This window comes from Belonocnema kinseyi, chromosome 3 (genome assembly GCF_010883055.1).
Source record: "Belonocnema kinseyi isolate 2016_QV_RU_SX_M_011 chromosome 3, B_treatae_v1, whole genome shotgun sequence".
Classification (NCBI taxonomy): Eukaryota; Metazoa; Arthropoda; class Insecta; order Hymenoptera; family Cynipidae; genus Belonocnema; species Belonocnema kinseyi.
Genome location: NC_046659.1, coordinates 89,956,668 through 89,981,783, shown reverse-complemented (window position 1 = coordinate 89,981,783; position 25,116 = coordinate 89,956,668). Strand labels below are relative to the sequence as shown.

The following is a 25,116-nucleotide window of genomic DNA, read 5'->3' as shown; positions in this document are numbered from 1 at the left end:
GGTACCATTGGATTCAGCGGGTCAAAATACATAAGATTAACTAGTTTTTACCTTTTGCCTCTTGAATGCATACGGGAACATACCCAGCTCCCGGACTAATAATCTTCTTGGTGAAAAATTCATCTCATTGGCTGACAATCATTTCTTTGGTTGAAACTTGAACTGTTTTGTTGAGAATTCATTTTTTCCCTCCAAAATTGATTTTTCTAACTGAAAATATAATTATTCCATTTTGAGTTGGAAATTTATCTTTTTTTATTGAAAATTCATTAATTTTGTTGAAAAATCGCCCTATGGTATAGAAAATTAATCTCATTGGTTGAAAATTCATTTTTTAAACTGAAAATTCCTTATTTTAATTGAAAAGTTACGTCTTGTGTTAAAAATAGATCTTTTTGATAGAAAATTAATCTTATTGTTAGACAATTTATCTGTTAGGTTGAAAAATAATTAATTTGGTCCTTATCCAGATATCGTTCTCGTGTTTTCATTTGAATATGAATAACTTATATTAATATTAAAACGCAGAGATTGATGTAACGAAGAACATCTTGATAAAAAGAGATATTTCGGGCATAAAGCATAAAATCTATCATGAAGAACATCTTATTGTAAATATGTAGGTAAGAAAAATCTATGCAATTTCAGCGACATGGTAAAAAAATACATGAACGAACCTCTCGTCTGGGATACAATGGCTCGTCGAGAACTGCAAGGTTTGCCAAATCCCTCTAGTAATGATACCGCAATGGAGGTCGACGGCACAGAGCAGAATTCTTTGAGAGATCGTATAACTTCTTGCAATGAAGTATACCTGATAGCGGTTAAAAAGCTAAAAAGCGAGGAAATGTGGTCTCTCTACATTGATTGCTTATTAGAAATCAATCAAGACCTAGAATTATTACCAAATCTCAAAAGAAAATTGTTAAGAACGGCCTTATCTCAAGGCCATCAGGCTAAACTGTTGAAAGAACAGCATTACTTGCACTGGGTATGGAATCAATCAATCTTATTATACCCAGGTCTCGGACTCATGATATTATTAACATTTTATGAGACTTTTTTTTGTAACAAGGCAACTATTTTGACACTATTTCACACACTTTGTCTTTTTAAACATGTATTCAAACTGCATCGATGATTTGCTAGAAAAATATGTCCGCTATCTCAAAAATTAAAATTTGAAAGCTTTTTAAAGATTCTTAAAGTTTTCAAATGATTTCAAATATTACGACGATTTTCAAAATATTTAAAGGTATTTTTAAATATTTCAAGAGATTTCAAAGATTGGAAACGATTTTATAGGGATTTACAGATTTAAAATAATTAAAAGGAATTTTTTAAGATTTCAAGGAATTTGAGAGAGTTTAAATTATTTTAGTGGATTTTAAAACGTTGTCAGAAGTTTCATATTATTTCAGGAATTTGATAGGATTGTTTAGGGGTTCCAAGATTTAAAAGCATTTAAAAAGATGCCGAGGGATTTCAAAGATTTAAAATTATTTCCAAGGATTTTAATAGATTACAAGAAGTTTTATTTAATTTCCGGGATTTGACGGGGTTTTAAAGACTATATTTTAAAGAATTTTAAAACATTTTGATGGCTATCATAGAGTTTAAATGATATCAAAGGAATTTTAAAGGATTTTATAGTGTTTCAATTAATAAAAAGTATTTTAAGGATTTCAAGAAGTTTCATCTATTTTGTGGAATTTGAAAGGAATTTACAGTGTTTCAAAGATTAAAAATCATTCAATAAAGTTCCTAAAGATTTCAAAGATTTAAAATTATTTCAAGGAATTTTTAAGAGATTTAAAAAAGTTTAATCTATTTCGTGTGATTTAAAAGGATTTTATAGAGAATATAAAGCATTTTAAAACATTCAAAAGGATTTCAATGATTTTAAATCATTTTCAGACATTTTAAGAGAGTACAAGAAGTTTATTCTGATTCCAGAATTTTTACCGGATTTCAAATTCTATATTTTAAAGAATTTTTAAACATTCCGATGGATTTAAGATATTTTAAATTATTTCAAAGGATTTTTAAAGATCTCAAAAAGATTCATCTGATTTCAGGAATTTGAAAGGATTTTATGCGTTTTCAAAGACTAAAAGGAATCTTAAAATACTTTAAAAGATTGCAAGGAATTTTGGAGAGTTTAAATGAATTCAAGGAATTTAAAGAGATTTCAAAAAGTTTCTTTTGTTTGAAGGGATTTTGAAGGATTTTATCGGGAATCAAAGACTAAAAAGCATTTTAAAACATCTTAAAAGATTCGAAAGAATTTCGGAAAGTTTAAATGACTTCAGGTGATTTTAAGAGATTGCAAAAACTTTCATCTATTTTGTGGGGTTTGAAAGTATTTTTTATTTGTTTCAAAGGCTATAAAGCATTTTAGAACATTCCAAGGGATTTCAAAGATTTAAAATAATTCCCAGGGGTTTTAAGAGATTTCAAGAAGTTTCAGCTGATTTCAGGGATTTTAAAGAATTTGATAGGGTTTCACAGACGAAAAAGGATTTTAAATCGTTTTAAAAGATTCGAGGGGATTTCAAAATTTTAAATGACTTCAAGGAATTTAAAAATATTTCAAGAAGTTTCATTTGATTACAGGGATTTGATAGAGATTTTAAAGCATTTAAAAGTATTCCAAGGAATTTCAGAGATTTCAAAAATTTTAATCTGATTTCAGTGATTTGAAGTGATTGTATAGGATTTTACAGATTAAAAATCAGGATGGCCGCTGAACCGGGAAACCTGGAAAACTGGGAAATGACGGGGAATTTGATGGGACCGGGGAAAACCGGGAAATGACAGTGGATTTATTTTTATACCGGAAATTTTACAAAATTTTTAAAATGCAAATTTGGTCAACTTTGATTTCAACCATTTTTAAATAATTAAAGTGCAGTTTTGAGGATTTAAACAATTAAAAATTAAAAGCATGTGAAGTTGAACATTTTTGACAAAAAACAGTTTTATTTTATCAACTGTAAATATAAATAAATCAATTATTTTTTAAATGGATCTGTACTTTAAGTATAGAAATCTGATCAATAATTGATTTGACCAAACAATTCTAGATCCATTCAAAATTTGATCATTTTCAGATTATAACTGCTTAAATCCGAAAATCTTGATAAGAATTGAAATTAAATATCATTTCTTCCGATAATTTTATTTCAAAATAATATATTTTCAATGCAGAGTTTCAGGTCTTCCTTCATATTATTTTTTTATATTAAATTTACTAAATAAATTTATTAATATATTATTTCTATTCATTATTTCAGCTATTAGAAAATGTAAACTTGCATTTTACTATTTTGAACTTAATAATAAATCCATGATAATATAGTCATAATTGAAGGTTTTTATTGAATTTAAAATATTGTGAGTCTAAGTTATTTAATTTTTATCCCATTTAATTTGAAATTTCTCAATATAGAAAAAGAATAAGTATTTAATATTTAGCAATATTTCACCGTTCATTTAAGACGAGTAAATTGAAACCAAATATTTAAAAGCAAAAATTTGGAACTCAATTTTTTTACATAGAAAGCTTTGAATCTTTAGATTTTCGAAGACCTTTTAAACTTTTAGCGTTACAATTTTCTATTTAAAAAGTTCTATTTAAAAAGTGTTTAATTTATAAGTGAATTTGTTAAATTTTGACGCATAAATAACGATTGAACACTTATTATTTGTAAAAAAATTGAGTAATTTCAAGAGATATGTACAAGTTTTGAAGATTCAAAATTAATTAAAAACTTGAAATTATTTTAAGTAATTTAAACGAAGTGTGTTAACGTTTTTTCAGAACTTCTATATATAATTTAGAATTAATCGAAATTTTCCTAAAATTTTTTAAAATCCAGCAAATTAAATAAAATCCTTAAAATCTCTCATGCTCTTCTTTAAACATTTTTTAAATCTCTTAAAATCTTCTTAAACTTTCTGTTACAATAATTTTTCAAAATGAAAAATCATTTTCAATTTCAAATTATTTCAAGTTTTAAATTTAATTCGAATCTTTTTAAATCTTCTAAATATTTCTTAAAATGACTCTAATATTTTTACAAATAATAAATGGTCTGTTGTTATTTATAATTTCAAATTTAATTTTTTTTTAATTTGTAGGATTTTCTAAAAGTTATAGAAAAAATTCAGTTCATTTTGATATATATTTAAAAGTTTTGACAAAAATTCAAAAATGATTTTAAATTTGGATTTGAAGGATGCCTAGACTATTTAAAATAAAAACTATTTAACTTTTAATGTAAGAACTGTTAAGTTAAAAAAATTATTTAAAAATTTTTATAGTGTCTAGCTTAAACTTACTTAAAATAATACAATTTTGAAAAATTTTAAAGTTGATTGCTTGATTATTTAATTTAGACTATTGAAAATTTTAACGCGGATTTATATTTTTGGAACTTACTCTAAATCTTTGAACTCTATAATTTATCAAAGTTCTACATTTTGCAGTTTATTTGCATTTAACTTAAAACTGTTCAACTTAAAAGTGGTAGTACCTTCTAGTTTATACATGTAAGTTATTGAGCATTTGAATACACATTTTTTGAATTGAAAACTTTAAAACTTCAATTTTAAAACTTTGGAATTCAAGGGTTCCACTTTAAATGCTTTAATTGGTTGTTTATTGTTTATTACTTTATATGGAAAAATGTTTAGAATATAGACTGGGAATTTTTTTCTTCGATTAAAACGGCCACCCTGAAAAATCATTCTGAAGCATTTTAAAATATTCCAAGGAATTTCAAAGAGTTTAAATGAATTTGGAAGGATTTAATAGAGTTTTAAAGAATAAGAGGCATTTAAAAAGATTCCGTATGATTTCAAAGATTTTAAATGATTTCCAGGGATTTTAATAGATTAAAAGAAGACTTCATCTGTTTTGAATGATTTGAAAGGAGTTGATAGGAATTTTAAAGCTTTTTAAAACGTTCCAAGGGATTTCTGAGAGTTTAAATGTTTCTAACGGATTTTAAGAGCTTTCAAGAAGTTTCTTCTGGTTTCAGAAATTTACACTACTTTGAATTTTCCAAATGAGTCCGTGACCTGTATACATCTTTAATTATATTTCTTCATAATTACGGATTGGTTTGACTAGTTTCTTCTCTTTTATTTAGATTGGGTTGTTAAATAGTGATAAAAAGGACGATGCTTCGCAGAAAAAACTGGCTGAAGTTTTGTGCCATGCAACTGAAGCTTTACCGAATAGTGAAAAATTGTGGCATTCCAGGCTAAAATACCTGTTAGCAACTGATACTGAAGATTCTGTAGATGAAATATTTGCACAGGTACTAAAAGTCCCGATTATGATACAAAATTGAGATTGAAAAACCAATAAAGCCTTTTTAAAAGTTATCATCATGAAGTTAGGGCGATTTCTTACATAGTAATTTATTGTATTATGTATTATCTTCTTTAAAAGAGTTCTGTTTTCAGGCAACGAAATTACTAGGAGAGAAGTCTTTATCTTTGTGGAGAATGAAGTTACTACATGTTCAAGCAAAAAATCCGGAAAAAACTGAAGAATTTTTTCAGACAGCGATACTTGGTCCTCCACATGTAGCAAAGGATATGAAGACTACTTACTTAGAGTGGGCAGTGCTGAGTAAAAGTAAGCGTTTTTATTTTTGAATTTACAACTACAAAAATCCACGTGAATTTGCAGGTTTTTCAGCTAAAAAATTGTTCTTTTTCGACCTTTTTGACCTTTGTGACCTTTGTGAAATTTTTAAAATCTATCTGAAATCTTTTTAACCTTTGAAACCTTTGGAATCTATCTGAAATCTTTGTGAAATGATAGAAGTCTTTGTGAAATCTTTAAAATCTTTGTGAAATCTTTGAAACCTTTGGGAAATAATTGCAATCTTTGGAAAATTTTCGTGAAATCTTTGTGAATTGTTTAAAAATCTTTGCGAAATATTTCAAATATTTTTGAAATATTTGGTGATGTTTGTGAAATTATTGAAATCTTTGAAAAATTCTTGAAGTCTTTGTAAAGTCTTTTAAATCTATCTGAAATCTTTATGAAATCTTTAAAAAATTATTGCAACCTTTGTCAATCCTTTGTGAAATTTTTCAAATCTATCCAAAATCTTTTTGAAATATTTTAAATCTGTTTGAAATATTTATAAAATTTTTATGAAATCTTTGAAAAATTATTGCGGTCTTTGTCAAATCTTCGTGGAATGTTTTAAATTTATTCAAAATCTTTACGAAATAATTGAAATCTTTGTAACATTTTTATGACATTTCAAAATTTAATAAGGTTTTCTTTCTTCGTTCGAGGAAAAAGGACAAACAAATTGGAGTCTTGTTCCAAAATGTTGGTTTAGATAATTTATGAAATTTTTATGAAATATTAAAAAACCTATTGCAACCTTTGTCAATTCTTTTTGAAATGTTTTAAATCTATCCAAAATCTTTGACGTCTTTGTGAAGTCTTTGAAACCTTTGACATCTTTGTGAAATCTTTGTGAATTGTTTAAAAATATATGCGATATATTTGAAATATTTTTTTAATATTCGGTAATATTTGTGAAATTATTGAAATCTTTGAAAAATGCTTGAAGAATTTGCAAAGTCTTTTAAATCTTTAAAAAATTATTGCAACCTTTGTCAATTCATTGTGAAATTTTTCAAATCCATCAAAATCTTTGCGAAATATTTGAAATCTTTGGTTTAGAAAATTAATGAAAGCTTTATGAATTCTTTAAAAAATTAGTGCAACCGTTGTCAATTTTTTGTGAAATTTTTCAAATCTATCCAAAATCTTTATGAAATATTTTCAATCTTTTTGAAATATTTGTGAAATTTGTATGAAATCTTTGAAAAATTATTGCAGTCTTTGTCAAATCTTTGTGAAATGTTTTAAATCTATCTAAAATCTTTGCGAAACACTATATTCTCAACAGATTTATTTCCATCCATATGCGTTTTTATTAAGAAAGAATTGTGCACTGAATACACGTTTTTTTTATTCAGATATTCACGAGACACGGGATATCTACTCGAGGATATCTTTGCAACCACCCTACTGTATAGAGTTACACAAGAAAATGATAGAAATTGAGATTATGCAACCTGAAACAAATGTGGGGAAGGTGCGAGAATGTTTTGAAATAGCCATCTTGCAATTTGGTGGAACTAACATGGACGTTTGGATGGATTTCGTAAATTTCGAGACGAATCACGGCGATCCTGTCGAGTCAGCTAAGATACACACACGAGCAGTTAAAGCATTAATTGCACCGTTGGTAGATAAATTTATCTCCGAATACAGTTTGCTAAAAGCAGATCCAGGCTCTATAAGCATGCCGCAAAAGTCTTAAGGTTTGTAACATCACTTTTGATGAAAAATATTAATAAAAGCTAGAGTTCCTTATAGAAGTCTTTAATTCTGGCTCCTTTTTGTTCAATTTTCACGAGGGATTTCCTTTTCCATACGGGTCAATACAATATTTCGGTCGGTTTCATTCGCAAGTCTTGCTCGATCACCAGTTTTTAAAGTTGACCGCATATCAAGACACATAATGTCAGTCATTAATGAATGTTGTTTGTCGTCCAAATTTTTATCCATTCGAATCAATAAAGATTCCAATCCATTGTATGTTGCTCTAGAAATATAAAAAGCATATTTTTGCTTTAAGTGCTGGAGATAAATTGTGAAGTAATTCATGACTGAGATACTCACTTGGCACAATTTATTCTTTCAGTTAAGTCTTCTTTAGTTTGCCGCAATTGGAGTACTTCTTCTTTTAGCCCAATTTCACTTTCATCTCGACATAATTCAAAACCAGGACGACATGTTCGATTTTCTAATCTTGTCTCCGCACATTTAATAGCATCTGTTTTGGCTAAAAGTGCCTTGTCTAGTCGAGTTAACTCTTTTTGAAGAGTGTCCATTTCTCTTTGCATCTAATAAAATTTGTTTAGGTTAGAGTCCAGGTGGCCGTAGGTCAGGGAAAACCTGGAAATAAGGGAAGCCAGGGAATTTTATTGGTGAGGGAAAGTCAGGGATTTTGAAAAAAAATCTTTCAAACTTCAGAGAATTTCTGTAAGATGATATTTAAATAACTGTTAAGGGCATGTGATACTTAAAAAATTGTCGATTTTACCAGTTTTAGGTTCCGACGGCTTTTCTTCTTTAATAATCAATATTTTGTCTTAAAAATTTGGGACATGATAGCGACCATGCTAACGGACGTCCCCGCCCACTTTATTTGTGTTTTTTTTCCAAACATTGATATTGCTAACAACGTGTGTGTATATTTGGAGGTTATGTGTGTTACAATTCATCCGAGCGTTACTTCCAAACTATACAATATTTTTGGCCGAAAACTTTGGACTTGCAAATAAACATAGTAACTAATCTCCCGGAACTCTTTTTGCAGGCAATCAAAAAAGTTTATTTCATAAATAATTTCCAGATTATTGGAAAGGCAGAGATGAAAAACGACGTAACCTCAAAATAATACATATGCATACAATTTTTATTTAGCACAATAAATTTTTTTGTTATTATCCCTCAAAAAATAGTTCGGAAACGTCCGTTATGATATTTTATAACATCTCCGAATTCAGTTTTAAAAAATTTTCATTTTTGTGGGAAAAAAGCCGGGGAAACTGTAAGTATCACATGCCCTTAAAGATAATCAATTAGAAATGTTGTATTTTTAATTTGAAATTATTTTTTGTCGTTTAAAAGAGATTCTATGTTGAAATATTACAAAATTAAGTTCATGGTTTTTTAATATTAATGGTCAGGGAAATTTTAAACATTCATCTTTGGGTTAATTTCAACTATTTTGACAGAAAATTAACTTTTTGTTGAAAATTAAACTAGAAAATTCAGTTTTTTGGTTTAAAATGAATTTTTTAAACTGATAAAGCAAATTTTCCATTTTTATTTAAAAATTTATCTTTTGTCGATGAAAATTAGTCTTTATGGTAGAAAACTGATTTTCTTGGTCAGAAATGACCCCTTTTTTGGTTAAAAATATAACTCTTTGGTTGAAATTTAACTTTTTTGTTAAAAATTCGACTTATTAAAAGAAAATTTGTCTTTCGGCTTGAGAGTTCAACAATTTAGATGAATTTTTTTTTTTTCACTGAAAAATTATTATTTGTTAAAAATTAGTCTTTTTTTGTTGGAAAATTCATAATTTTAGTTGAAACTTCATCTCTTTGGTTGAAAATTGGACTATTTCGCTGAATTAAAAAAAAAAATTTCACTTAAAATTTCAATTTTCTATTTTTGGTTAAAATGTATCTTTTTTCATTTTAAAATTTAACTATTTGTTTGAAAATGTATGTGTTTTGTAAAAAAATGGTCCTTTTTGGTAGAAAATTAATATTATTTTTTGAAAATTCGTCATTTTGGTTTCAATCTCTTTTGGTAGAAATTTTGTCTTTTTTGTTTTTGTTAAAAATGCAACTGTTACAGCATATTATTTGAGAATGAATTTTTTCAGGCTTAAAATGCAGCGCATTTGGTTAAGGTTTAATATTTTTTGCTTTAAAATTCGACTATTAAGTTGAGATATTACCTTTGTATGAAGAAAATTCAAGTATTTGATGAAGAATTATTTTGTTTTGTTGAAAACGCAGGTATTTTGTGAAAAAGTCGTATTTTTAGTCGATAAATTAACTGCTTTGTTGAACATTCGTCTATTTGGACAACAAATTTATCCTTTTAGATTTTATTTTTCAACTGTATTCTGAAAATTTAATTATTTTGTTGAAAATGCAACTGTTTTTAGCTGAAATTTAATATTTTTTTAAATTGGAGAATGTGGTTAAAAACTTATCTTTGTAGGTTGAAATAAATTTTTAAAAATTTAATTTTAAACTGAAAATATAACTTTTCCATTGTTGGTTGATTTTTTTTAAAGTGAACTTTGTCTTTTGACTGGAAAGTTTAACATTTTTTATGAACTTTTAAAAATCTTTTTTCTTGAAAAATCCCTATTTGTTGAAAATTTGTTTTTTTCTTGTTAGAATATTCATTATTTTAGTTGAAACTTTGACTGTCTCGTTGAAAATGATTTTTTTGTGCTAAAAATGTTAGTTTTCTATTTTTGGTTCAAATTTTATCTTTTCTAGTTAAAAATTAAACTATTTGCTTGATAATTCTTGTAATTTGTTAAAAATTTGTCTTTTTTTTGGTACAAAATTTATTATCTTTTTGAAAATTTGTCATTTTGGTTTTAAACTTCATCTCTTTTGGTAGAAATTTTATCTTTTTTTTTTTATTGAAAATGCAAGTATTATATTATGTTATTTGAGATTCATCTCTTCAGGTTGAAAGTTCAACTTCTTCTTGATTGAAAATTAAAATTTTTGCTGTAAATTAATCGTTTGAGATTTAAAAGTCAACTATTTTGAAAATCCAAATAATTTCTGAAGAAGTTATCTTTCTAGGCGAAAATTTAACTGTTTTGTTTAAACTTTGCCAATTTGCACAGAAAATTCATCCTTTTTGATTTGGATTTTCCACTGTCTTTTAAAAAAATCAATTATTATGTTGCTAAAGTTTAATGTTTTTTCTGTAAAAATTCGAAAATTTGGTTGAAAATTCATCTTTGAAGGTTGACATAAATAAATTTGATATTTTACAATTTTAATATGAAATTGTTTTATTTCGTTTTAGAAAAAAATTATATGTTCAAAAGGTTACAAGATTAAAATGCTGGTCTTTGAATATTAATAATCAGAGAAAATGAAAAATTGATCAGGGAAAAGTGAGGGAATTTTGAAAATGATATTTTTCAGCCACCTGTTTAAAGTAATAAGACTTCAAATGTCAAATAAAAAAAAAACAGAGTACCTTAAGTTTCTGCCATTCTAATTCATTTTTAGCTTTCTGAGTTTGATAAATTCTTTTTCTCAGAGTAAAATCCGTGAAATCTTGTTGAGCTCTAATATTGTTTCTTGTTCTTTCTCTAATAACTCTAATAGCTTCTCGGAAACTGTAGGTATCGCTCAATTCATTATCTGCTAACAGTTTTATATGCCGACAATGTTCGAGCCATGTGTCGTATGAAATTGAGCTGCGAAATTAGTTAGTCATATTTAATTATTTTTCAGTATTGAAGATATTCTCTCAACATGGCACAACCAGGGTGACTGTTTTAATCACATAAAAATTTCCGGTCATTTTCTGGCATTTTCCGGATTCGCAAACATTTTTCACGGATCATGAAATTAAAAAATGTGAACTCTAAAGCTAAAAATTCTTCAAATAATAAAAACTGAGCTGCGAATCATTTTAAGCAATTTTAAGCTAGAAATATAAAAAATGGAACGATTAAATTTTTGACAATTTTTTAAAATCTGTTGAAATATTCTCTTAAAATTATTTTTTCAAGTAAAAAGTCTTTTCAATTTTCCTAGGAATCTTAAATAAATGATTTTTATTCTTTTGAAGCTTTTCATAATTTTTAAAAAGTTTATAATATTTTGTTTTAAATTAGGCCGTGGGCCTTAATTTCAACACGAATTGCCGGATTTTGACGGTATACGAACTTATTCCAAAAGCTACTAATTTTTAAGTTTTTAAGCCTTCAAAACTGCATTTAAAAAATTTAATTTCAAAGATTTTCGAATCACGCATTGTAAACTGCATATCATAATTGAAAATAATAAAAATTCGACTGATTATTTAATAAACTGTCGAAGTCAAACTTGGTCAGATTTTTTTTTCTAAAAATTTGTAAAATGCCCAGTCAAGAAATAAATTCACTGTCATTTCCCGGTTTTTCTGGTCCAGCGGCCACCCTTCCAAACCATCTCAACAAATGAAGGGTGTCGCTGCAAAAGCAAATAAGTCTATCGAGATAAATTTTACAGGAGAAAAAGCCTTATGAAAAATCGAATAAAAAAAAAAGAGAAATTCAATTCGAGATTGGATGGAACTCTAGAGATTTCAATAAAAAAAATTTCGAAAAAGTTAATATTTTTCAAAATGAAAATTGTCAAAAATCAACTGCTGTCAAAACTGTGTAAGTTTATGGATTTTATTTTGTATTTTTTAGATCCCGATTACTATAAAGCATATGCCTGAAACATGATAAGCGCATTACGAGACAACTAGAACGCTGAATATCTCAACATTAAATTGAACAAAATCATTTATAAAAAAATGATTTTACAATACTGCAGTGTTATTTTATAGAAAATCTTTAGTTTTTTTTTTGTATTTTCTAGCTATTTAGTTCAACAACAGAATGTAATTGAATATAAAGATTTAAATTTTTGTATGATTAATCACAGTTTATCGAGATAAAAGTCCATTTTCTGTTCGAATTTGGATATACTACATTTCATTACCATGTCCGGTCGAATTTTAAAGAATTTTTTAAGTCCATCAAACGTGTTTAAACAAAAAATGACACTTGCATGGTTATGCCGTGACACCCTTCAAATGTTTGAATTGAGTATAAGAAAAAAAGTAATTATTTACTTGTTAGGAGTTCTCAGGGCGTCCGGTTTGTAACTAAGGTTAGCACAAGTTCGATCCAAACTTAAGTTTTCTCGGTCGATTTCAAGAGTTTCACGTTTATCCTGCAAATCCAAATTGACTTTGAATCTTACTTCTTCTAAGCGATTCAATTTTTCCCAAGCGGCTTGCACTCTGAGAATGGTGAGAAGAATTAGAAATAAGACTTAAATAAAGTATTGTTAAATGCATAAACAGGGTTGCTACAGGTCAAGGAATTCCAGAAAATCAGGAAGTCATTCTTTTTGCTTAAAAATTCAACTGTTTTATCGAAAATTCGTAGAGATTTGGTAAAGATTGTATCTTTTTTGGTCAAAAATCACAACGGTTTTGTTGATAATTAATCTTCTTTCGTTGAGGATTAAATTTTTTTTTAATTGATCTCTTTGGTTTAATTAAAAAATTTTTTTATTTAAAATAAGAATATTTTTCGTTTGAAATATAAAATAGTACATTTTCCGTTGAGAATTCTTCTTTTTTGGTTGAAAATTTAATTACTTATTTAAAATTGGAATTACTTTGATACAAATTAATTTTTTTAGTTGACGATTCATTAATTTAGATAAAAAATGTTTTTTGCTTTGCTTAAAATTAAACTGTTTTGTTGACAATTGTTATTTTTGTGGTAATTTTCTTTTTTTACTGAAAATTTAACTATTCTATGTTTGGTTGAAAATTTATCTTCTTTATTTTGAAAATTCAACTATTTGGTTTGAAAATTAATCTTTTTCGGTAGAAAATTAATCTTCTTGGTTGAAAATTGATCTTTTGGTTGAAAATTAATTTTTTTTCTGGAAATTATTTTGTTTTATTGAAAATTTGCTTTCTTTAAATAAAAATTGAACTATTTTATTTTTTCTCCGAAAATTATTATTATTTTTTGTATACATTTAATCTTCGTGATTGAAAAATATCTTCATGTTGAAAACTCAACTATCTTGCAGAAAATTCGTATCTTTGGCTTGAAAATTCAACATTTTGGATTAAATTTTATTTCTTTGTTTACTCTAAAATCTTTTTTGGGTTAAAATTCCTCTTTTTTGTGTGAAAATTATTTTGTTTTGCTTTAAGATTTAACTAATTGACTAGTTGAATTTTCGTAATTTTCAGTTTAGTTCAACTGTTTTTGAGTTAAAATAAAATTATCTTCTTCAGTTGAAAATTCAACTATTTGGTTCAAAGTTAATCTTTTTCGGTAAAAAGTTAATCTTCTTGGTTCATAAAATTACCTTTTTGGATAAAAATTAATTTTTTTCTGCAAATTATTATTTTTTATTGAAAATTTACTTTCTTTAAATAAAAATTAAACTATTCCACATTTTTACATTCTCATCATTTATGCTTGAGAAAGTATTAGAATTGTCGGAGACTTGACATCACACTTTTTCAACGGATCTCCACGTTTCGAGACCCCCTGAATCCGAAAATCAGGTTTTCACGATGGCGTCTGTCTGTCTGTCCGTCCGTAAACACGATAACTCTCGAAAAAATGAACGAATCAAATCCATCTTTGGCACACTTTTTCTAGGTCCCAAAAGAAAGGACAAGTTCGTTAACCAGCCATTTTTGATAAAAATTCAAAAAGTGAGCGCATTTTGAAATTTTTTGAGACCACTTTTTTCTGAATCTGAAAATTCTATGTACGGATATTTATAGTATTGAAAAGAACACACAATTTATCCTCATGACTTTTTTCGATAAAAAGAAAATTCTCAGAGTTATAGCGGTTTCAATATTTTTATAATCAACCGAAAACCAAAAACGCACGATATGAAAAAAAGTCAAGAGAAGAAAAACATTTTTTTTGAAATCCCTACAAGATTATCATAACCAATTTTTGGATTTTCTTAAAAAATCGAAAATTCAAATTTTTATTGCACAAAAAATAATGGAAAAAAATCCATTTTGAGGACAAACTATGTAGGATACAAAAAAAATGAATTAACAAAAATGGTTATCCCAAAAAAGATCTACAGTTTCGTTAAGAATCACTTTTTGATAGGACGCGTACTTTTTGTTTTATTCGTGAAAAATAACGTTGAAAAAAGTAAAATAAAAAAAAATGCAAAGAATAAATATCCGAGCGCGAAGCGCGAGATCCAACTGTTGCGCGCCCTAGGCGCGCTCAAACTTGCGAGCCGCGTGCGTCGCGCGCGATGAGAATGTGCCCGCAAAGCGGGCAGATTTTTTTGTATAAATTAAATTCCCTTGGTTAAAAATTGATATTTTTGAGTTAAAAATTCAAATTTTCGTCAAAAATTCATATCTTCGTGTTGAAAAATCAACTATCTTACAGAAAATTCGTCTTTTTGGCTTGATAATTCAACATTTTTTATCAGACTTTTTTTCTTTATTTACTGAAAAATATTTTTTGCTTATAATTCCTTTTTTCTGTGTAGAAATTAGTCTGTTCTGGTTTAGGATTCAAATAATTTCTTAATTTTTCGTTTATTTCAACTGTTTTTGATTTGAAAATTAAAATATTTTTTTTGTGAAGATGTCAACTATTACGATTCATCGCTTGGGTTAAATATTTCTTTTTCTTGGTTTAAAATCAATTGTTATAACTGAAAAATTAATTCTTCCAATCTTGGTTCAAAATTTATCTTCCTGAGTTGAAAACTCAACCATTTAAATGAAAATTCATGTATTTTACGAGTACGTTACGTAATTCGTGGATGACCCTTTATAAAATTCGATACAACTATTGTTACTAAAAGTTATTAAAATAAATGCAGAAACAAACCTTTTTCTGTATAAAAATTATTGATAGGTTTGTTTTTTATACCTAAAACAATATTTGTAAATTATTAGAAAAAATGAGAAACTGGTCAGGGGAAAGAGCGGAAAAGTCGGGGAATTTAGAAATTAGGATTTTGCAGCAACCCTGATAAATGAATGTATGCATTTTATATGTCAGTTTTCTTTGATAAAATTACCTATTTGTCAGTGTATTTTTCGTTCCTTCCACAACGCAAAGTTCCTTTTTCAGCTCTGTATCGCCATCGTCATAGGTTAATTCAGTGCCTCTTCGACAATCACGCATAGAAATGCACTGAGCTGTTACTTGCACAGGTATATTCAGATTTTCGAGTTCCGTTTCCGTATCGGCTTTGTCATCTTTCAGAAGACGTATTTCTAATTCCAGACGCTCTAATAACGATTGTAACAAATTTTCCCATCGAGATAACTCTGTCACTCTAAAAGTAATAATAATAATTATTATAAAGTATTTAAACTTTACTGATATTTCAAAGTGTGTATCGTTTACTGATACATAAATCAGAATTATAGACTTCACACCCCAAAATGACCTCAAACAGGAGGATAAAGGTGATTTTTCATGAAAGTAGGGGAAGAATAGGGGAATAAATGGTTTACAATAAAGTTAATGTAGATACAATATTAAATTCAATATAATGCGCTTTAAATTCCTAAGGTTTCAAGTCGAATTATATTGTATTTTCAACAAAATAGTTGAATTTTCAACAAAAAAAGTCTTAAGTTTTTACCAAAAACTATGAATTCTCAACGAAAAATATAATAGTTGATATTTCAATAAAAAAACATCAATTTTAAAGAAGAAAGAGTGAAATTCGATTAAAAAATACGAATATTGAAATAAACCATTTGAATCCTAAACCAAAATGCCTATTTTCAAATAAAAATGAGGAATTTTTATAAAAATAGTTGAATTTTCAACTAGGAAAGATTTTTCAGCAATTAAAGAAAAAAATATCGCTCTGAATGTTGAATTTTATAGCCAAAAAGACGAATTTTCTTCAGGATATTTAGTTTTTAATTTAAGATATGATTTTTTAACAAAAAAGAGGTATTATTAAACCAAAAATAATTGTATTTTCAAAAAAAAAAAGACGAGTAGTCAAAAGTAAGTGAATTTTCAACTAAAAAAGATACGTTTTCAAGAAAAAATGAAATAGTTACATTTTCAGATTGAGAAGTTAGTTTCAAATAAATAATATAATTTAACACGAATTTCCTACAAAATAGTTAAATTTTTAACTAAAGAAATGAATTATTAGTAAAAATTATGAGTCAACGAAGAAACAAAAAAGTGTTTTTTTAATCAAATAGTGAATCAAAAATACGTAATTTCAACAATTCAAAATATTAAATTTTCAATTTAAAACATTAATTTTCTACAAAAATAAAAGAACGTTTTACAAATTAGTTTAAGTTTTTAACAAAAGAGATGAATGTTTAACCAAATAAAAGTATTGTTTATCAAACAATTTCGCCTTTCAATCAAAGGTTTGAATTTTCAACCAAAAAATATGAATTCTTAACAAAAAATATAATAGTTGATATTTAAAAAAAAATATTTTTATTTTTAATTTAAAAAAAAATTGTTAACTGTTGAATTCAACAACAAAAAAAGAATTTTCAAAAATTCAAACAGTTGAATTTTCATCTAAAAAATTAATTTCTAACAAATTAGTTGAATTTTTTAACCAAAGATATAAAACTTCAACCAAAAAAATAAATGTTAAGTAAGTAGTGCAAGTGTCAACCAAGTTGTGGATTTTTCAAACAAAAAAATGATTTAATTTTATATCAAAAAAGTGATTAAATTCAACCAATAACGATGAATTATCAATAAGATAATTGAATTTTCGACAAAAAACAATTTTCTACCAAAAGAAATTAATTTTTAAGAAAGGAGTTAAGTTTTCAAACTAAAAAGTTGAATACTTTTAAAAACCGTCGACTTTTAAGCCCCCCCAAAATGAATTTTGATTTAAAAAGTTATTTTTCAAGGAAGAAAGATACATTTTCAACCGAAAAGTTAAACTTCGAATCTAAAGATATGACTTTTAAACAAAATGGTTAAATTTTTAACCAAGAAAGATATAATGGTAGACTCTTACTACAAAAACGAATACTAAAAGGAACATTTTTTAAAATATAGTGGAGTTTTGAACCCTAAAAGTGGAATTTTCAACCAAACAGGTCACTTTCAACCAAGACATATGACGTTTCTACCCGAATAGATACATTTTTAATGCAAAAGGACAAATTTCGTGTCAAAAATAGTTGAGATTTTAATAAAGTAATTAAATTTTCAACCAAATAGTTGATTTTTTCATCCTGAAAAGTTGAATTTTTGACCAGGAATATAATTTTTCAATATACTAGTCGAATTTTAAAGTCAAAAAGACAATTTTTTAAAAAAGGCAGTTGAATTTTGAACAAAAAATGTCATTTTCTACTAACAAAGATGACTCTTCTACCAAAAAAAGTTAAATTTTCCATCCAAAGGGACGAATTTTCTATTTGAAAAATTTAGATTTTTAAATAGAACAAATAATTTTTTAAACAAAATAGTTGAATTTTGAACTTTCAAATATGAATTTTCAAACATAAAAGATTAAACTTGAACTAAAGACCCAATAATTATATTTTCAAGTCATTATCGAGTCATTTTCAACCCAGAGAGATAACTTTTTTTTACCAAAAAAGTTCAATTTTTAATACGAAAAAACGAACTTTCTGATAAGAAAGGTTGAATTTTCGAAAAAAAAGATTTTTTAATAAAATAGTTTAATTTTCATCTGAGAAAGATGACTTCTGCCAAAAGTATGTCTTTTATAAAAAAATATGATTTTTCAATCCCAAAGGACGAATTTCACTTCCAAAATAGTTGAATTTTCAACTAACGAAGATGAATTTTCAAATAAAGAAAATTAAACTTGAACTATTAACCAAGTAGTTGATTTTTCAAGCAAATAAATGATTTTTTTTTAGAATACAGTTGAGTTTTCCACAAAAAAGTTCAATTTTTACTAAGAAAGATCACTTTTCTACTTAAAAAGATGATTTTTCAACCAGATAGTAGATTTTTTTAAACAAAACTATAAAAGGTGGACTTTTCAACCAAAAACGAATACTAAAGGTACAGTGCAACAATCTGTAAAATTTTCATGTCAAAAAGACTAATATTTTTAGACGAAAATTGAATTTTCAACATAAAAAGTTTAATTTCCAACTTACAAAGATAAATTTTCAGCCAAATGGTAGAATTTTCAACCAAATAGTAGAATTTGTATCCAAAATAATGAATTCTGAATAAAGAATGGAATAGAAGAGTTTTCAACCAAAAAACGAATACTAAGAGTAAAAAAACACTATTTTAAATATTTTTAAGTCAAAAATAAAAATTTTGTTAAAACGTTAATTGGTTTTCACCCTGAAAAGTTGAATTTTCAACTTATAAAGATAAATTTGTAAATAATAGTGGAATTTTCAAACCAAAAAGTTAAATTTTGGCCAAAAAAGATACATTTTCAACAAAATAGTTAAATTTTCAACCAAATAGTAGACTTTTTTATTTAAAAGAAATGAATTCTGAACAAAATAATATAATATTAGACTTTTCAACCCAAACGAATGAAATTTTAACGAAAATATTTGGATTTTCTTATTAGGTTCTATTATTTTAGTTCGCATTTGAGCGAAAAAACGAGGTAAAGGTGAAAAACAGGAAATACTTTTCAAGTGGGAAGAAAAAAGAATTTTGTGAAAAGAGGATAAGGAGGGGAATACGGGAAAGAGTGTAAAGTCTGATATTAGTACATTTATTGTGCTCAAAACATGAAACTAATGTATAGTAACCTGTCTTCCAATCTCGTATTGTTCATGCGAGTATCCCATTCTGTTCTGATTTGAGTTTCTGCTCGAATAATCCTCCCTGTATTGCGTAAATCGAATGCATCTGATCTTCTCGTTTCAGCACTTTTTTCAAGTTCCCATTGCTTCGCGTACCAATCGGCCAAACCTATTAATATTATTATTTCAAACTGTGATAATATTTCCCTATGTGAATTATTATGGCATTTAGCTTACCGATATGTGGAGTCGGTTTTTCGTATGTAGTGACGGACTTTGCCATAATGAGGCAAATGTAATTCTCAAATAAGAATTTTAGAAGAAAAATAATATGAGATGCCTAAAAAACGAAGTGTAAATCACTGTCAACCACTGTAAACAAAGTTGGTTACTGTGGTAACAGCTGAAAGGAAAATCAATAAAAATATAGGTATAATATAAAATAAATACGATATAATTAAATTAAAAAATTGAATAAAAATTAATAATAATTTGTAATACAATATACAAATTTCGAAAAAATTTTAATGTTTTAGGTTTATTTGTTTTCAAAGTTATATTAGAGGCATTCCACACAATATTTGCCAACAGCCATTTTTTTCACGTAAAATATGTTCTTTTATTGTCTAACGCTCAAAAATATTCGATACGTATATATTTATTTCAATATAACAAAGAAGTGACCTGTTTTTATTTATTTTTTTATTTTAAAGAGTGAACTAGATGTTTTTCTTGATCTGGTAAAAATTTGGGAGTGGGTAGTCAAATACTTTCGAAGCAATGAATTTTTGAATAGCAATACATTTTGAATATGTTAAATTAACAACATAAAAATATACGATTTTGCAAGTAGATGGTTTTGTTTTACTTATCGCTTAGGCAGTTGAGGCCCAGTCCGAGCGAGTCGCGCTGCGGTGAACTTCGCGCGCGCGAGCCGCTATTCAAAAATTAATTGCTTCGAAAGTATTTGAATATCCACTCCCAAATTTTTACCAGATCAATAAAAACGTTTATTCTACTCTTTAAAATTAAAATAAAATTTTAAAAACAGGTCCAAATTGAAAGAAATCTATTTGTTGATAAATATTAGATTTAAATTATTAAATAAATAATTAAAGTGGATTTTAGTATAATTTATTCGAAAGTTGAGGAAAAGCCCACATTTTATCTTCTGTATGAATTTATATATCTTTGTTTAATATTGCAGTATAAGCAATTGAAAAAGGTGCTTTTTTATGAACAAACAATTTTTTTTTAAATTTTTGTCGAAAAATTTGCATGTCATATTAAAATAAAAAAATCTGCCCGCTTTTTGCGCACATTATCATCGCGCATTTACCTCGCACTTCGTGCTGGATATTGCATTTACCTCGCGCCACGCGCTCGATATTTCTGCACATAATTTTTAAAACTAAATGTGAAAGTATCGACAACAGTAATTTGGTGATTGTAAATTCTCTTTTGTTAAAGCTCCTTCGGCTTTAACCAACACATTCTCATCACGTATCTCGTGCTTCACACTCGAGTTTATCCCTGAAATTTTATATCATTCCTATATATGTATATTATTATAATTCGTAACTTGCATTGGTATTAAAACAGGCGAAGTTTCATTGTTTATTGCAATTTTTGTCGTTTTTCCATAAACTGAATTTGCTCATTTCCAATGTTTTGTTTATGATTTAAACTTTACACATACCGTCTGAGCAGCCTTACCGTTTTTTGGCTTCTAAATTATGTGTATATATATATATATTGTTCTTTTTTTTTTAAATGCATGATTATATTTGAGAATATTTGAAATACTGTAAAAATGTTACATGCAAAATTGTAAGTTTTGGATTTTCCATTATTTTTGATGCTGTCTAAATTTTAATTTTTGATTAATCAAGAAAATTCAAAAATTTGTTATAATAATCTTCTAGGGCATTTAGAAATCAAACCTTTTCTTTTCTTATCATTTTTTCATATCGTCCGTTAATTGGCTTAAAAGGTTCATTTTCGTGTGTTTTTTGGAATTTTTTAAATGCTATATATAACTGCTAGAGAATATATAAATGCTATATAACTCTATTCTTGAATTTTTAAAAAAGTGGTCTCAAAAATATTCAAAATGTGTCCACTTTTTGATTTTTTTTTCCAAAATGGCTGGCTAACAAACTTGAACTTTAGTTTAGGACACTAAACGAGTGTACCAAAGGCCAATATGATGGATTAATTTTTTCAAAAGTTATCGAGTTTAGAGACAGACATATGCATAGGCAGACATACAAATAGACAGACACATTCGTAAAAACCTGTTTTTCGGATTCAGGGGGTCTCAAAACGTGGACATTTGACAAAAATAGGGAGGGGGGGGGGTCAAATTTCACACAAATCTAATACCTTTTCGGATGAGAATGTAAACATATTTTACATGAAAAAAAATTGGGTGGCAAATATTGTGTGGAATGCCCCACAAATATAATTTTCAGAATATTTTTTAAATTTTAGATAGCTTAAATTAAAATTTCAATAAAAAAGTTAGTCTTTAACCAAATATTTCAATTTTGAGGCATAAAAGATTGAATTTGAACCAATTATATATTTAACCAAAAAAGACAAAATATTTTCTGTGTAGTGTAACGGTTTAATTTTTTAACCTAAAAATACGAATTGTATAGCAAAAAAGTTTTTTTTCAACCTAATAGTTGAATCTTCAAGCAGATACACGAATTTTCTACCAAAAAGATTAATTTTCTACTAACAAAGACGAATTTTCAATTAAAACTGAATCTTCAACAAAAAAAATAACTTTTTACCAAACAGTTCAACTTTTAACCAAGTAATTGAATTTCTAAAGAGAAAGATTGTTTAAATCAAAAACAATTAAATTCGTCTAGAAAATATCAACTTTGAAAAAAAGTTCATTTTCAACCGAATATATAAATTTTCTTCCAATAACATTCATTTTCTTCCAAAAAGAGGAATTTTAAACTAAATTATGAATCTTAGTAAAAAAAAGTCCTTTTTTAACAAACTAAAAACAAACAACTAAGTATATTTTCAATAAAAAAAGAATAAAAGTTTCCAAAAATAAACGAAGTTTTCTATAAAATAAGATACCAGTTTCAAACTAAAATGATGAATCTTTAACAAACAAGTGAATTTTCAAGAAAGTAGTTTAATTTTTAACCAAGTAGTTGAATTGTCAACCAAAAGAGATTGATTCTCAACGACAAATATAATTTAGATCATGTTAAACCTAAAAAATATTTTAATTTAAAATAAAAAAATTTAATTAATGCAAAAATACGAACTTTCAACAAAACAGTTTAACTATCAACCAAAGAAGATTTTCATTATAAGCTAAACAGTTGCAATTTTCATTAAAAAAAAAGATTAAGTTTCCATCAAAAGAGATAAATTTTCAAACTTATCTTTTTCAATATTCTCTTAAAATTAATCAAAACAAAAAATAAAGAATCATTTTAAACATGTCCAGGAATCTTAAGAAATTTTGTTTTGAAACCTTTTAAACCCTTTAAAAGGGTTTAAAATTGTATTCATATATCCTCCAAAATCTAAATTTTGTAAACATTTTTTTTATACCTTTCCAAATTTTTATTTCTTATTTTGAAATTTATTTAAAACTTCTATATATATTTCAAAACTATTCGAATTCCTATTTTCCAAATTGAAGAAATTTAGAATATGTAAATCATAAGAATTTTTAATCGTAAATTATCGAAATTAAAAACTCTTCAATTTTAATTATTTAAAATTCTATCATTTTTTAAAGTTACAATTGCAAATTCGTCAATTTTAAACATTTATGAATAAATATTCTTAAACTTTGATGACTTTGAAGATCAAAAGTCAAGTGTTTAATTCTAAATCTTCCAAATTAAAGCAACTCCGAATGCAAATCATAAAAATTTCACCATATTAAATTGTCAAACTTGTATTTTACATAATTTTTACATCCTTATCGGAGAAGGTATTGAGTGTGTGTAAAATTTGCCCCCCCCCCCTGCAGATTTTGTCAATATGTACAATTTAAAGTTTCACCAGTTTTACGATTTACAATTGAGAGTTTTTTAAATTTGAAAATATTTAATGGCAAAATAATTAATTTTAACGATTTGCATTTTGAAATTCCTCGATTCGATTCGAAATCATAACTTTTAGTGAACTGAAGTGTTTTAGTCTTTAATTGAATGTGAAACTGTTGGAATTTCCTAACAGAAAAATTAATACAATCTTCCTTTGTAAATTTGGAAAAAAGTCGATAAATATAAGAAAGGTGTAGCTCTTTATTCACGAAATTTCAATCTTCACAAATACGTATTAATTTCGTTACTTAATCTACATAACGTGCTTAATTACATAGCCTAAAATCTGTTAATTATTAGAAGTCAACTTTTTTTTTATTAAATTTTAGCCCAGAGGAAATCCAACCAAATTTATAACTATCACATTATGTGTGAATGAGATTTTTCAGTGTCTGAACATTGTTTCTTCTAGAGTCGAGTTTTTTTCGTCGACACACTCATTTTTAATAATTTAAAAAAATTAATCAAAGTTCGTCACAAATACTTACTAATTCTTTTACTTAATCTATATAACGTGCTTAATTACACAGCATAATATCTATTAATTATTATAAGTATTGTTGAATTTTTTACTGAAGTTTAGTCTAGAGAAAATCCAACCAAAATTATAACCATTACATTATGTGGATTAAATGTAAAAATGATTATTCTGTCTGAATGAGATTTTTCAGTGTCTGTACATTTTTTCTTTTAGGATTGAATTTTTTTTCGTAGATGTACTAGTGTTTAAAAATGTTTGCTTTTTAATTCTAATCAAAGTTATACATATCGCCGGTGCTTAGGAGAATGAACCCGTCAATTATATGGCTGTGAAAAAAACACTTCTTATCACAGCGCCATGAAAAAAAACTCATCTCTATAAAATTTGATGAACAAAAATACATGTCAGTAAGCACTGTAAAGAAAAATACATATTGGTAAACGCTGTGAAAAAAACACGTTTTGTATAAATACTATGAAAAAAAAATGCCCGCATCATTGAATGGCCGCGATAAAAAAATATTTTAGTAAACACTGCGAAAAGAAACCCTTTTTAAGAAACGCCATGAGGAAAAAGTTTACTCGTGACAACGTCATGAAAAAATATATTTTTTGTGAAAACGCAGTGAAAAAAAAACCTTATTCATGAAAATACCGTGAAAAGTAACTTATTAAGCAGGCATCGTCAAAAAATACTTATGAAAACGCTCGGGAAAGCAATACTTTTCACATCGTTTCTTCAAGTGAATAATTACAATTTCCTATTATTATAATTATAATGGTTTATTATTTTATTAATAATAAAATATGTTATATAATTTAACATTAAATGCTTGTATTTTTTAGATTAACCCTTTGTTGTACGTATTTTTCTGATCAGTGAATTTACTTGAACGTTCTTACTCCGGGGTTTTTAGGGTCGCTGATTACGAATATGAAGTCAGAATTTCGAAAATTTCAATTCAATATGGCGGATGCAAGATGTCGATTTAAAATTTTAGAAAAAAGAGATAAATGAATTTGAAAATCTCTATTTGGGGCTTCTTGGCGTCGCTGATTACGCATCTGAAGTCAGAAGTTCGAAATTTTCAATTCAAGATGGCGATTTCAAAATGTTGAAAAGAAGAGTTATATAAGCTTGAAAATATCTACTTGGGGGTTTTTGGGATCGCTGATTACGAATCTGAAGTCAGAATTTTTAAATTTGCCAATCAAGAGGGCGGATTCAAGATGGTGATTTCAACATTTTTAATAAAGAGATATATGAGCTTGAAACTTTTTACTCGAGCTTTTTTGGGATTGCTGATTACGAAATTGAAGTCAGAATTTGGAAATGTTTAAATTAAAGATAGCAGATTTAAAATGGCGGTTTAGAAATTG

General features: G+C 26.7%; 2 protein-coding genes across 3 annotated transcripts in view; one reads left to right on the top strand and one right to left on the bottom strand.

Moving 5' to 3' along the window:
• LOC117169354 (U3 small nucleolar RNA-associated protein 6 homolog) overlaps positions 1 to 12,220 on the top strand; it is a 27,338-nt gene extending 15,118 nt beyond the window's left edge. Inside the window, exons 6-10 of one of the 2 annotated variants that reach the window (XM_033355693.1) lie at positions 649 to 991; positions 5,157 to 5,327; positions 5,476 to 5,650; positions 7,021 to 7,368; positions 12,072 to 12,220. In XM_033355693.1, coding sequence (XP_033211584.1) covers positions 649 to 991; positions 5,157 to 5,327; positions 5,476 to 5,650; positions 7,021 to 7,367 — 1,036 coding nt within the window. In that variant the 3' untranslated portion in view covers position 7,368; positions 12,072 to 12,220. Of the gene's footprint in view, positions 1 to 648; positions 992 to 5,156; positions 5,328 to 5,475; positions 5,651 to 7,020; positions 7,421 to 12,071 lie in introns of those variants that run through there. The other variant, XM_033355694.1, reaches the window with a different exon arrangement.
• The window catches only part of LOC117169357 (tektin-2), a 22,089-nt gene continuing 4,386 nt past the window's right edge, over positions 7,414 to 25,116 (bottom strand). Inside the window, exons 2-8 of the mRNA XM_033355699.1 lie at positions 19,400 to 19,502; positions 19,169 to 19,331; positions 15,475 to 15,735; positions 12,500 to 12,670; positions 10,865 to 11,087; positions 7,730 to 7,953; positions 7,414 to 7,652 (exon numbers count right to left, since the gene is read on the bottom strand). Of these exons, the coding sequence (XP_033211590.1) occupies positions 7,451 to 7,652; positions 7,730 to 7,953; positions 10,865 to 11,087; positions 12,500 to 12,670; positions 15,475 to 15,735; positions 19,169 to 19,331; positions 19,400 to 19,445 (1,290 nt within the window). The 5' untranslated portion in view covers positions 19,446 to 19,502 and the 3' untranslated portion in view covers positions 7,414 to 7,450. The remainder of the gene's footprint in view (positions 7,653 to 7,729; positions 7,954 to 10,864; positions 11,088 to 12,499; positions 12,671 to 15,474; positions 15,736 to 19,168; positions 19,332 to 19,399; positions 19,503 to 25,116) is intronic.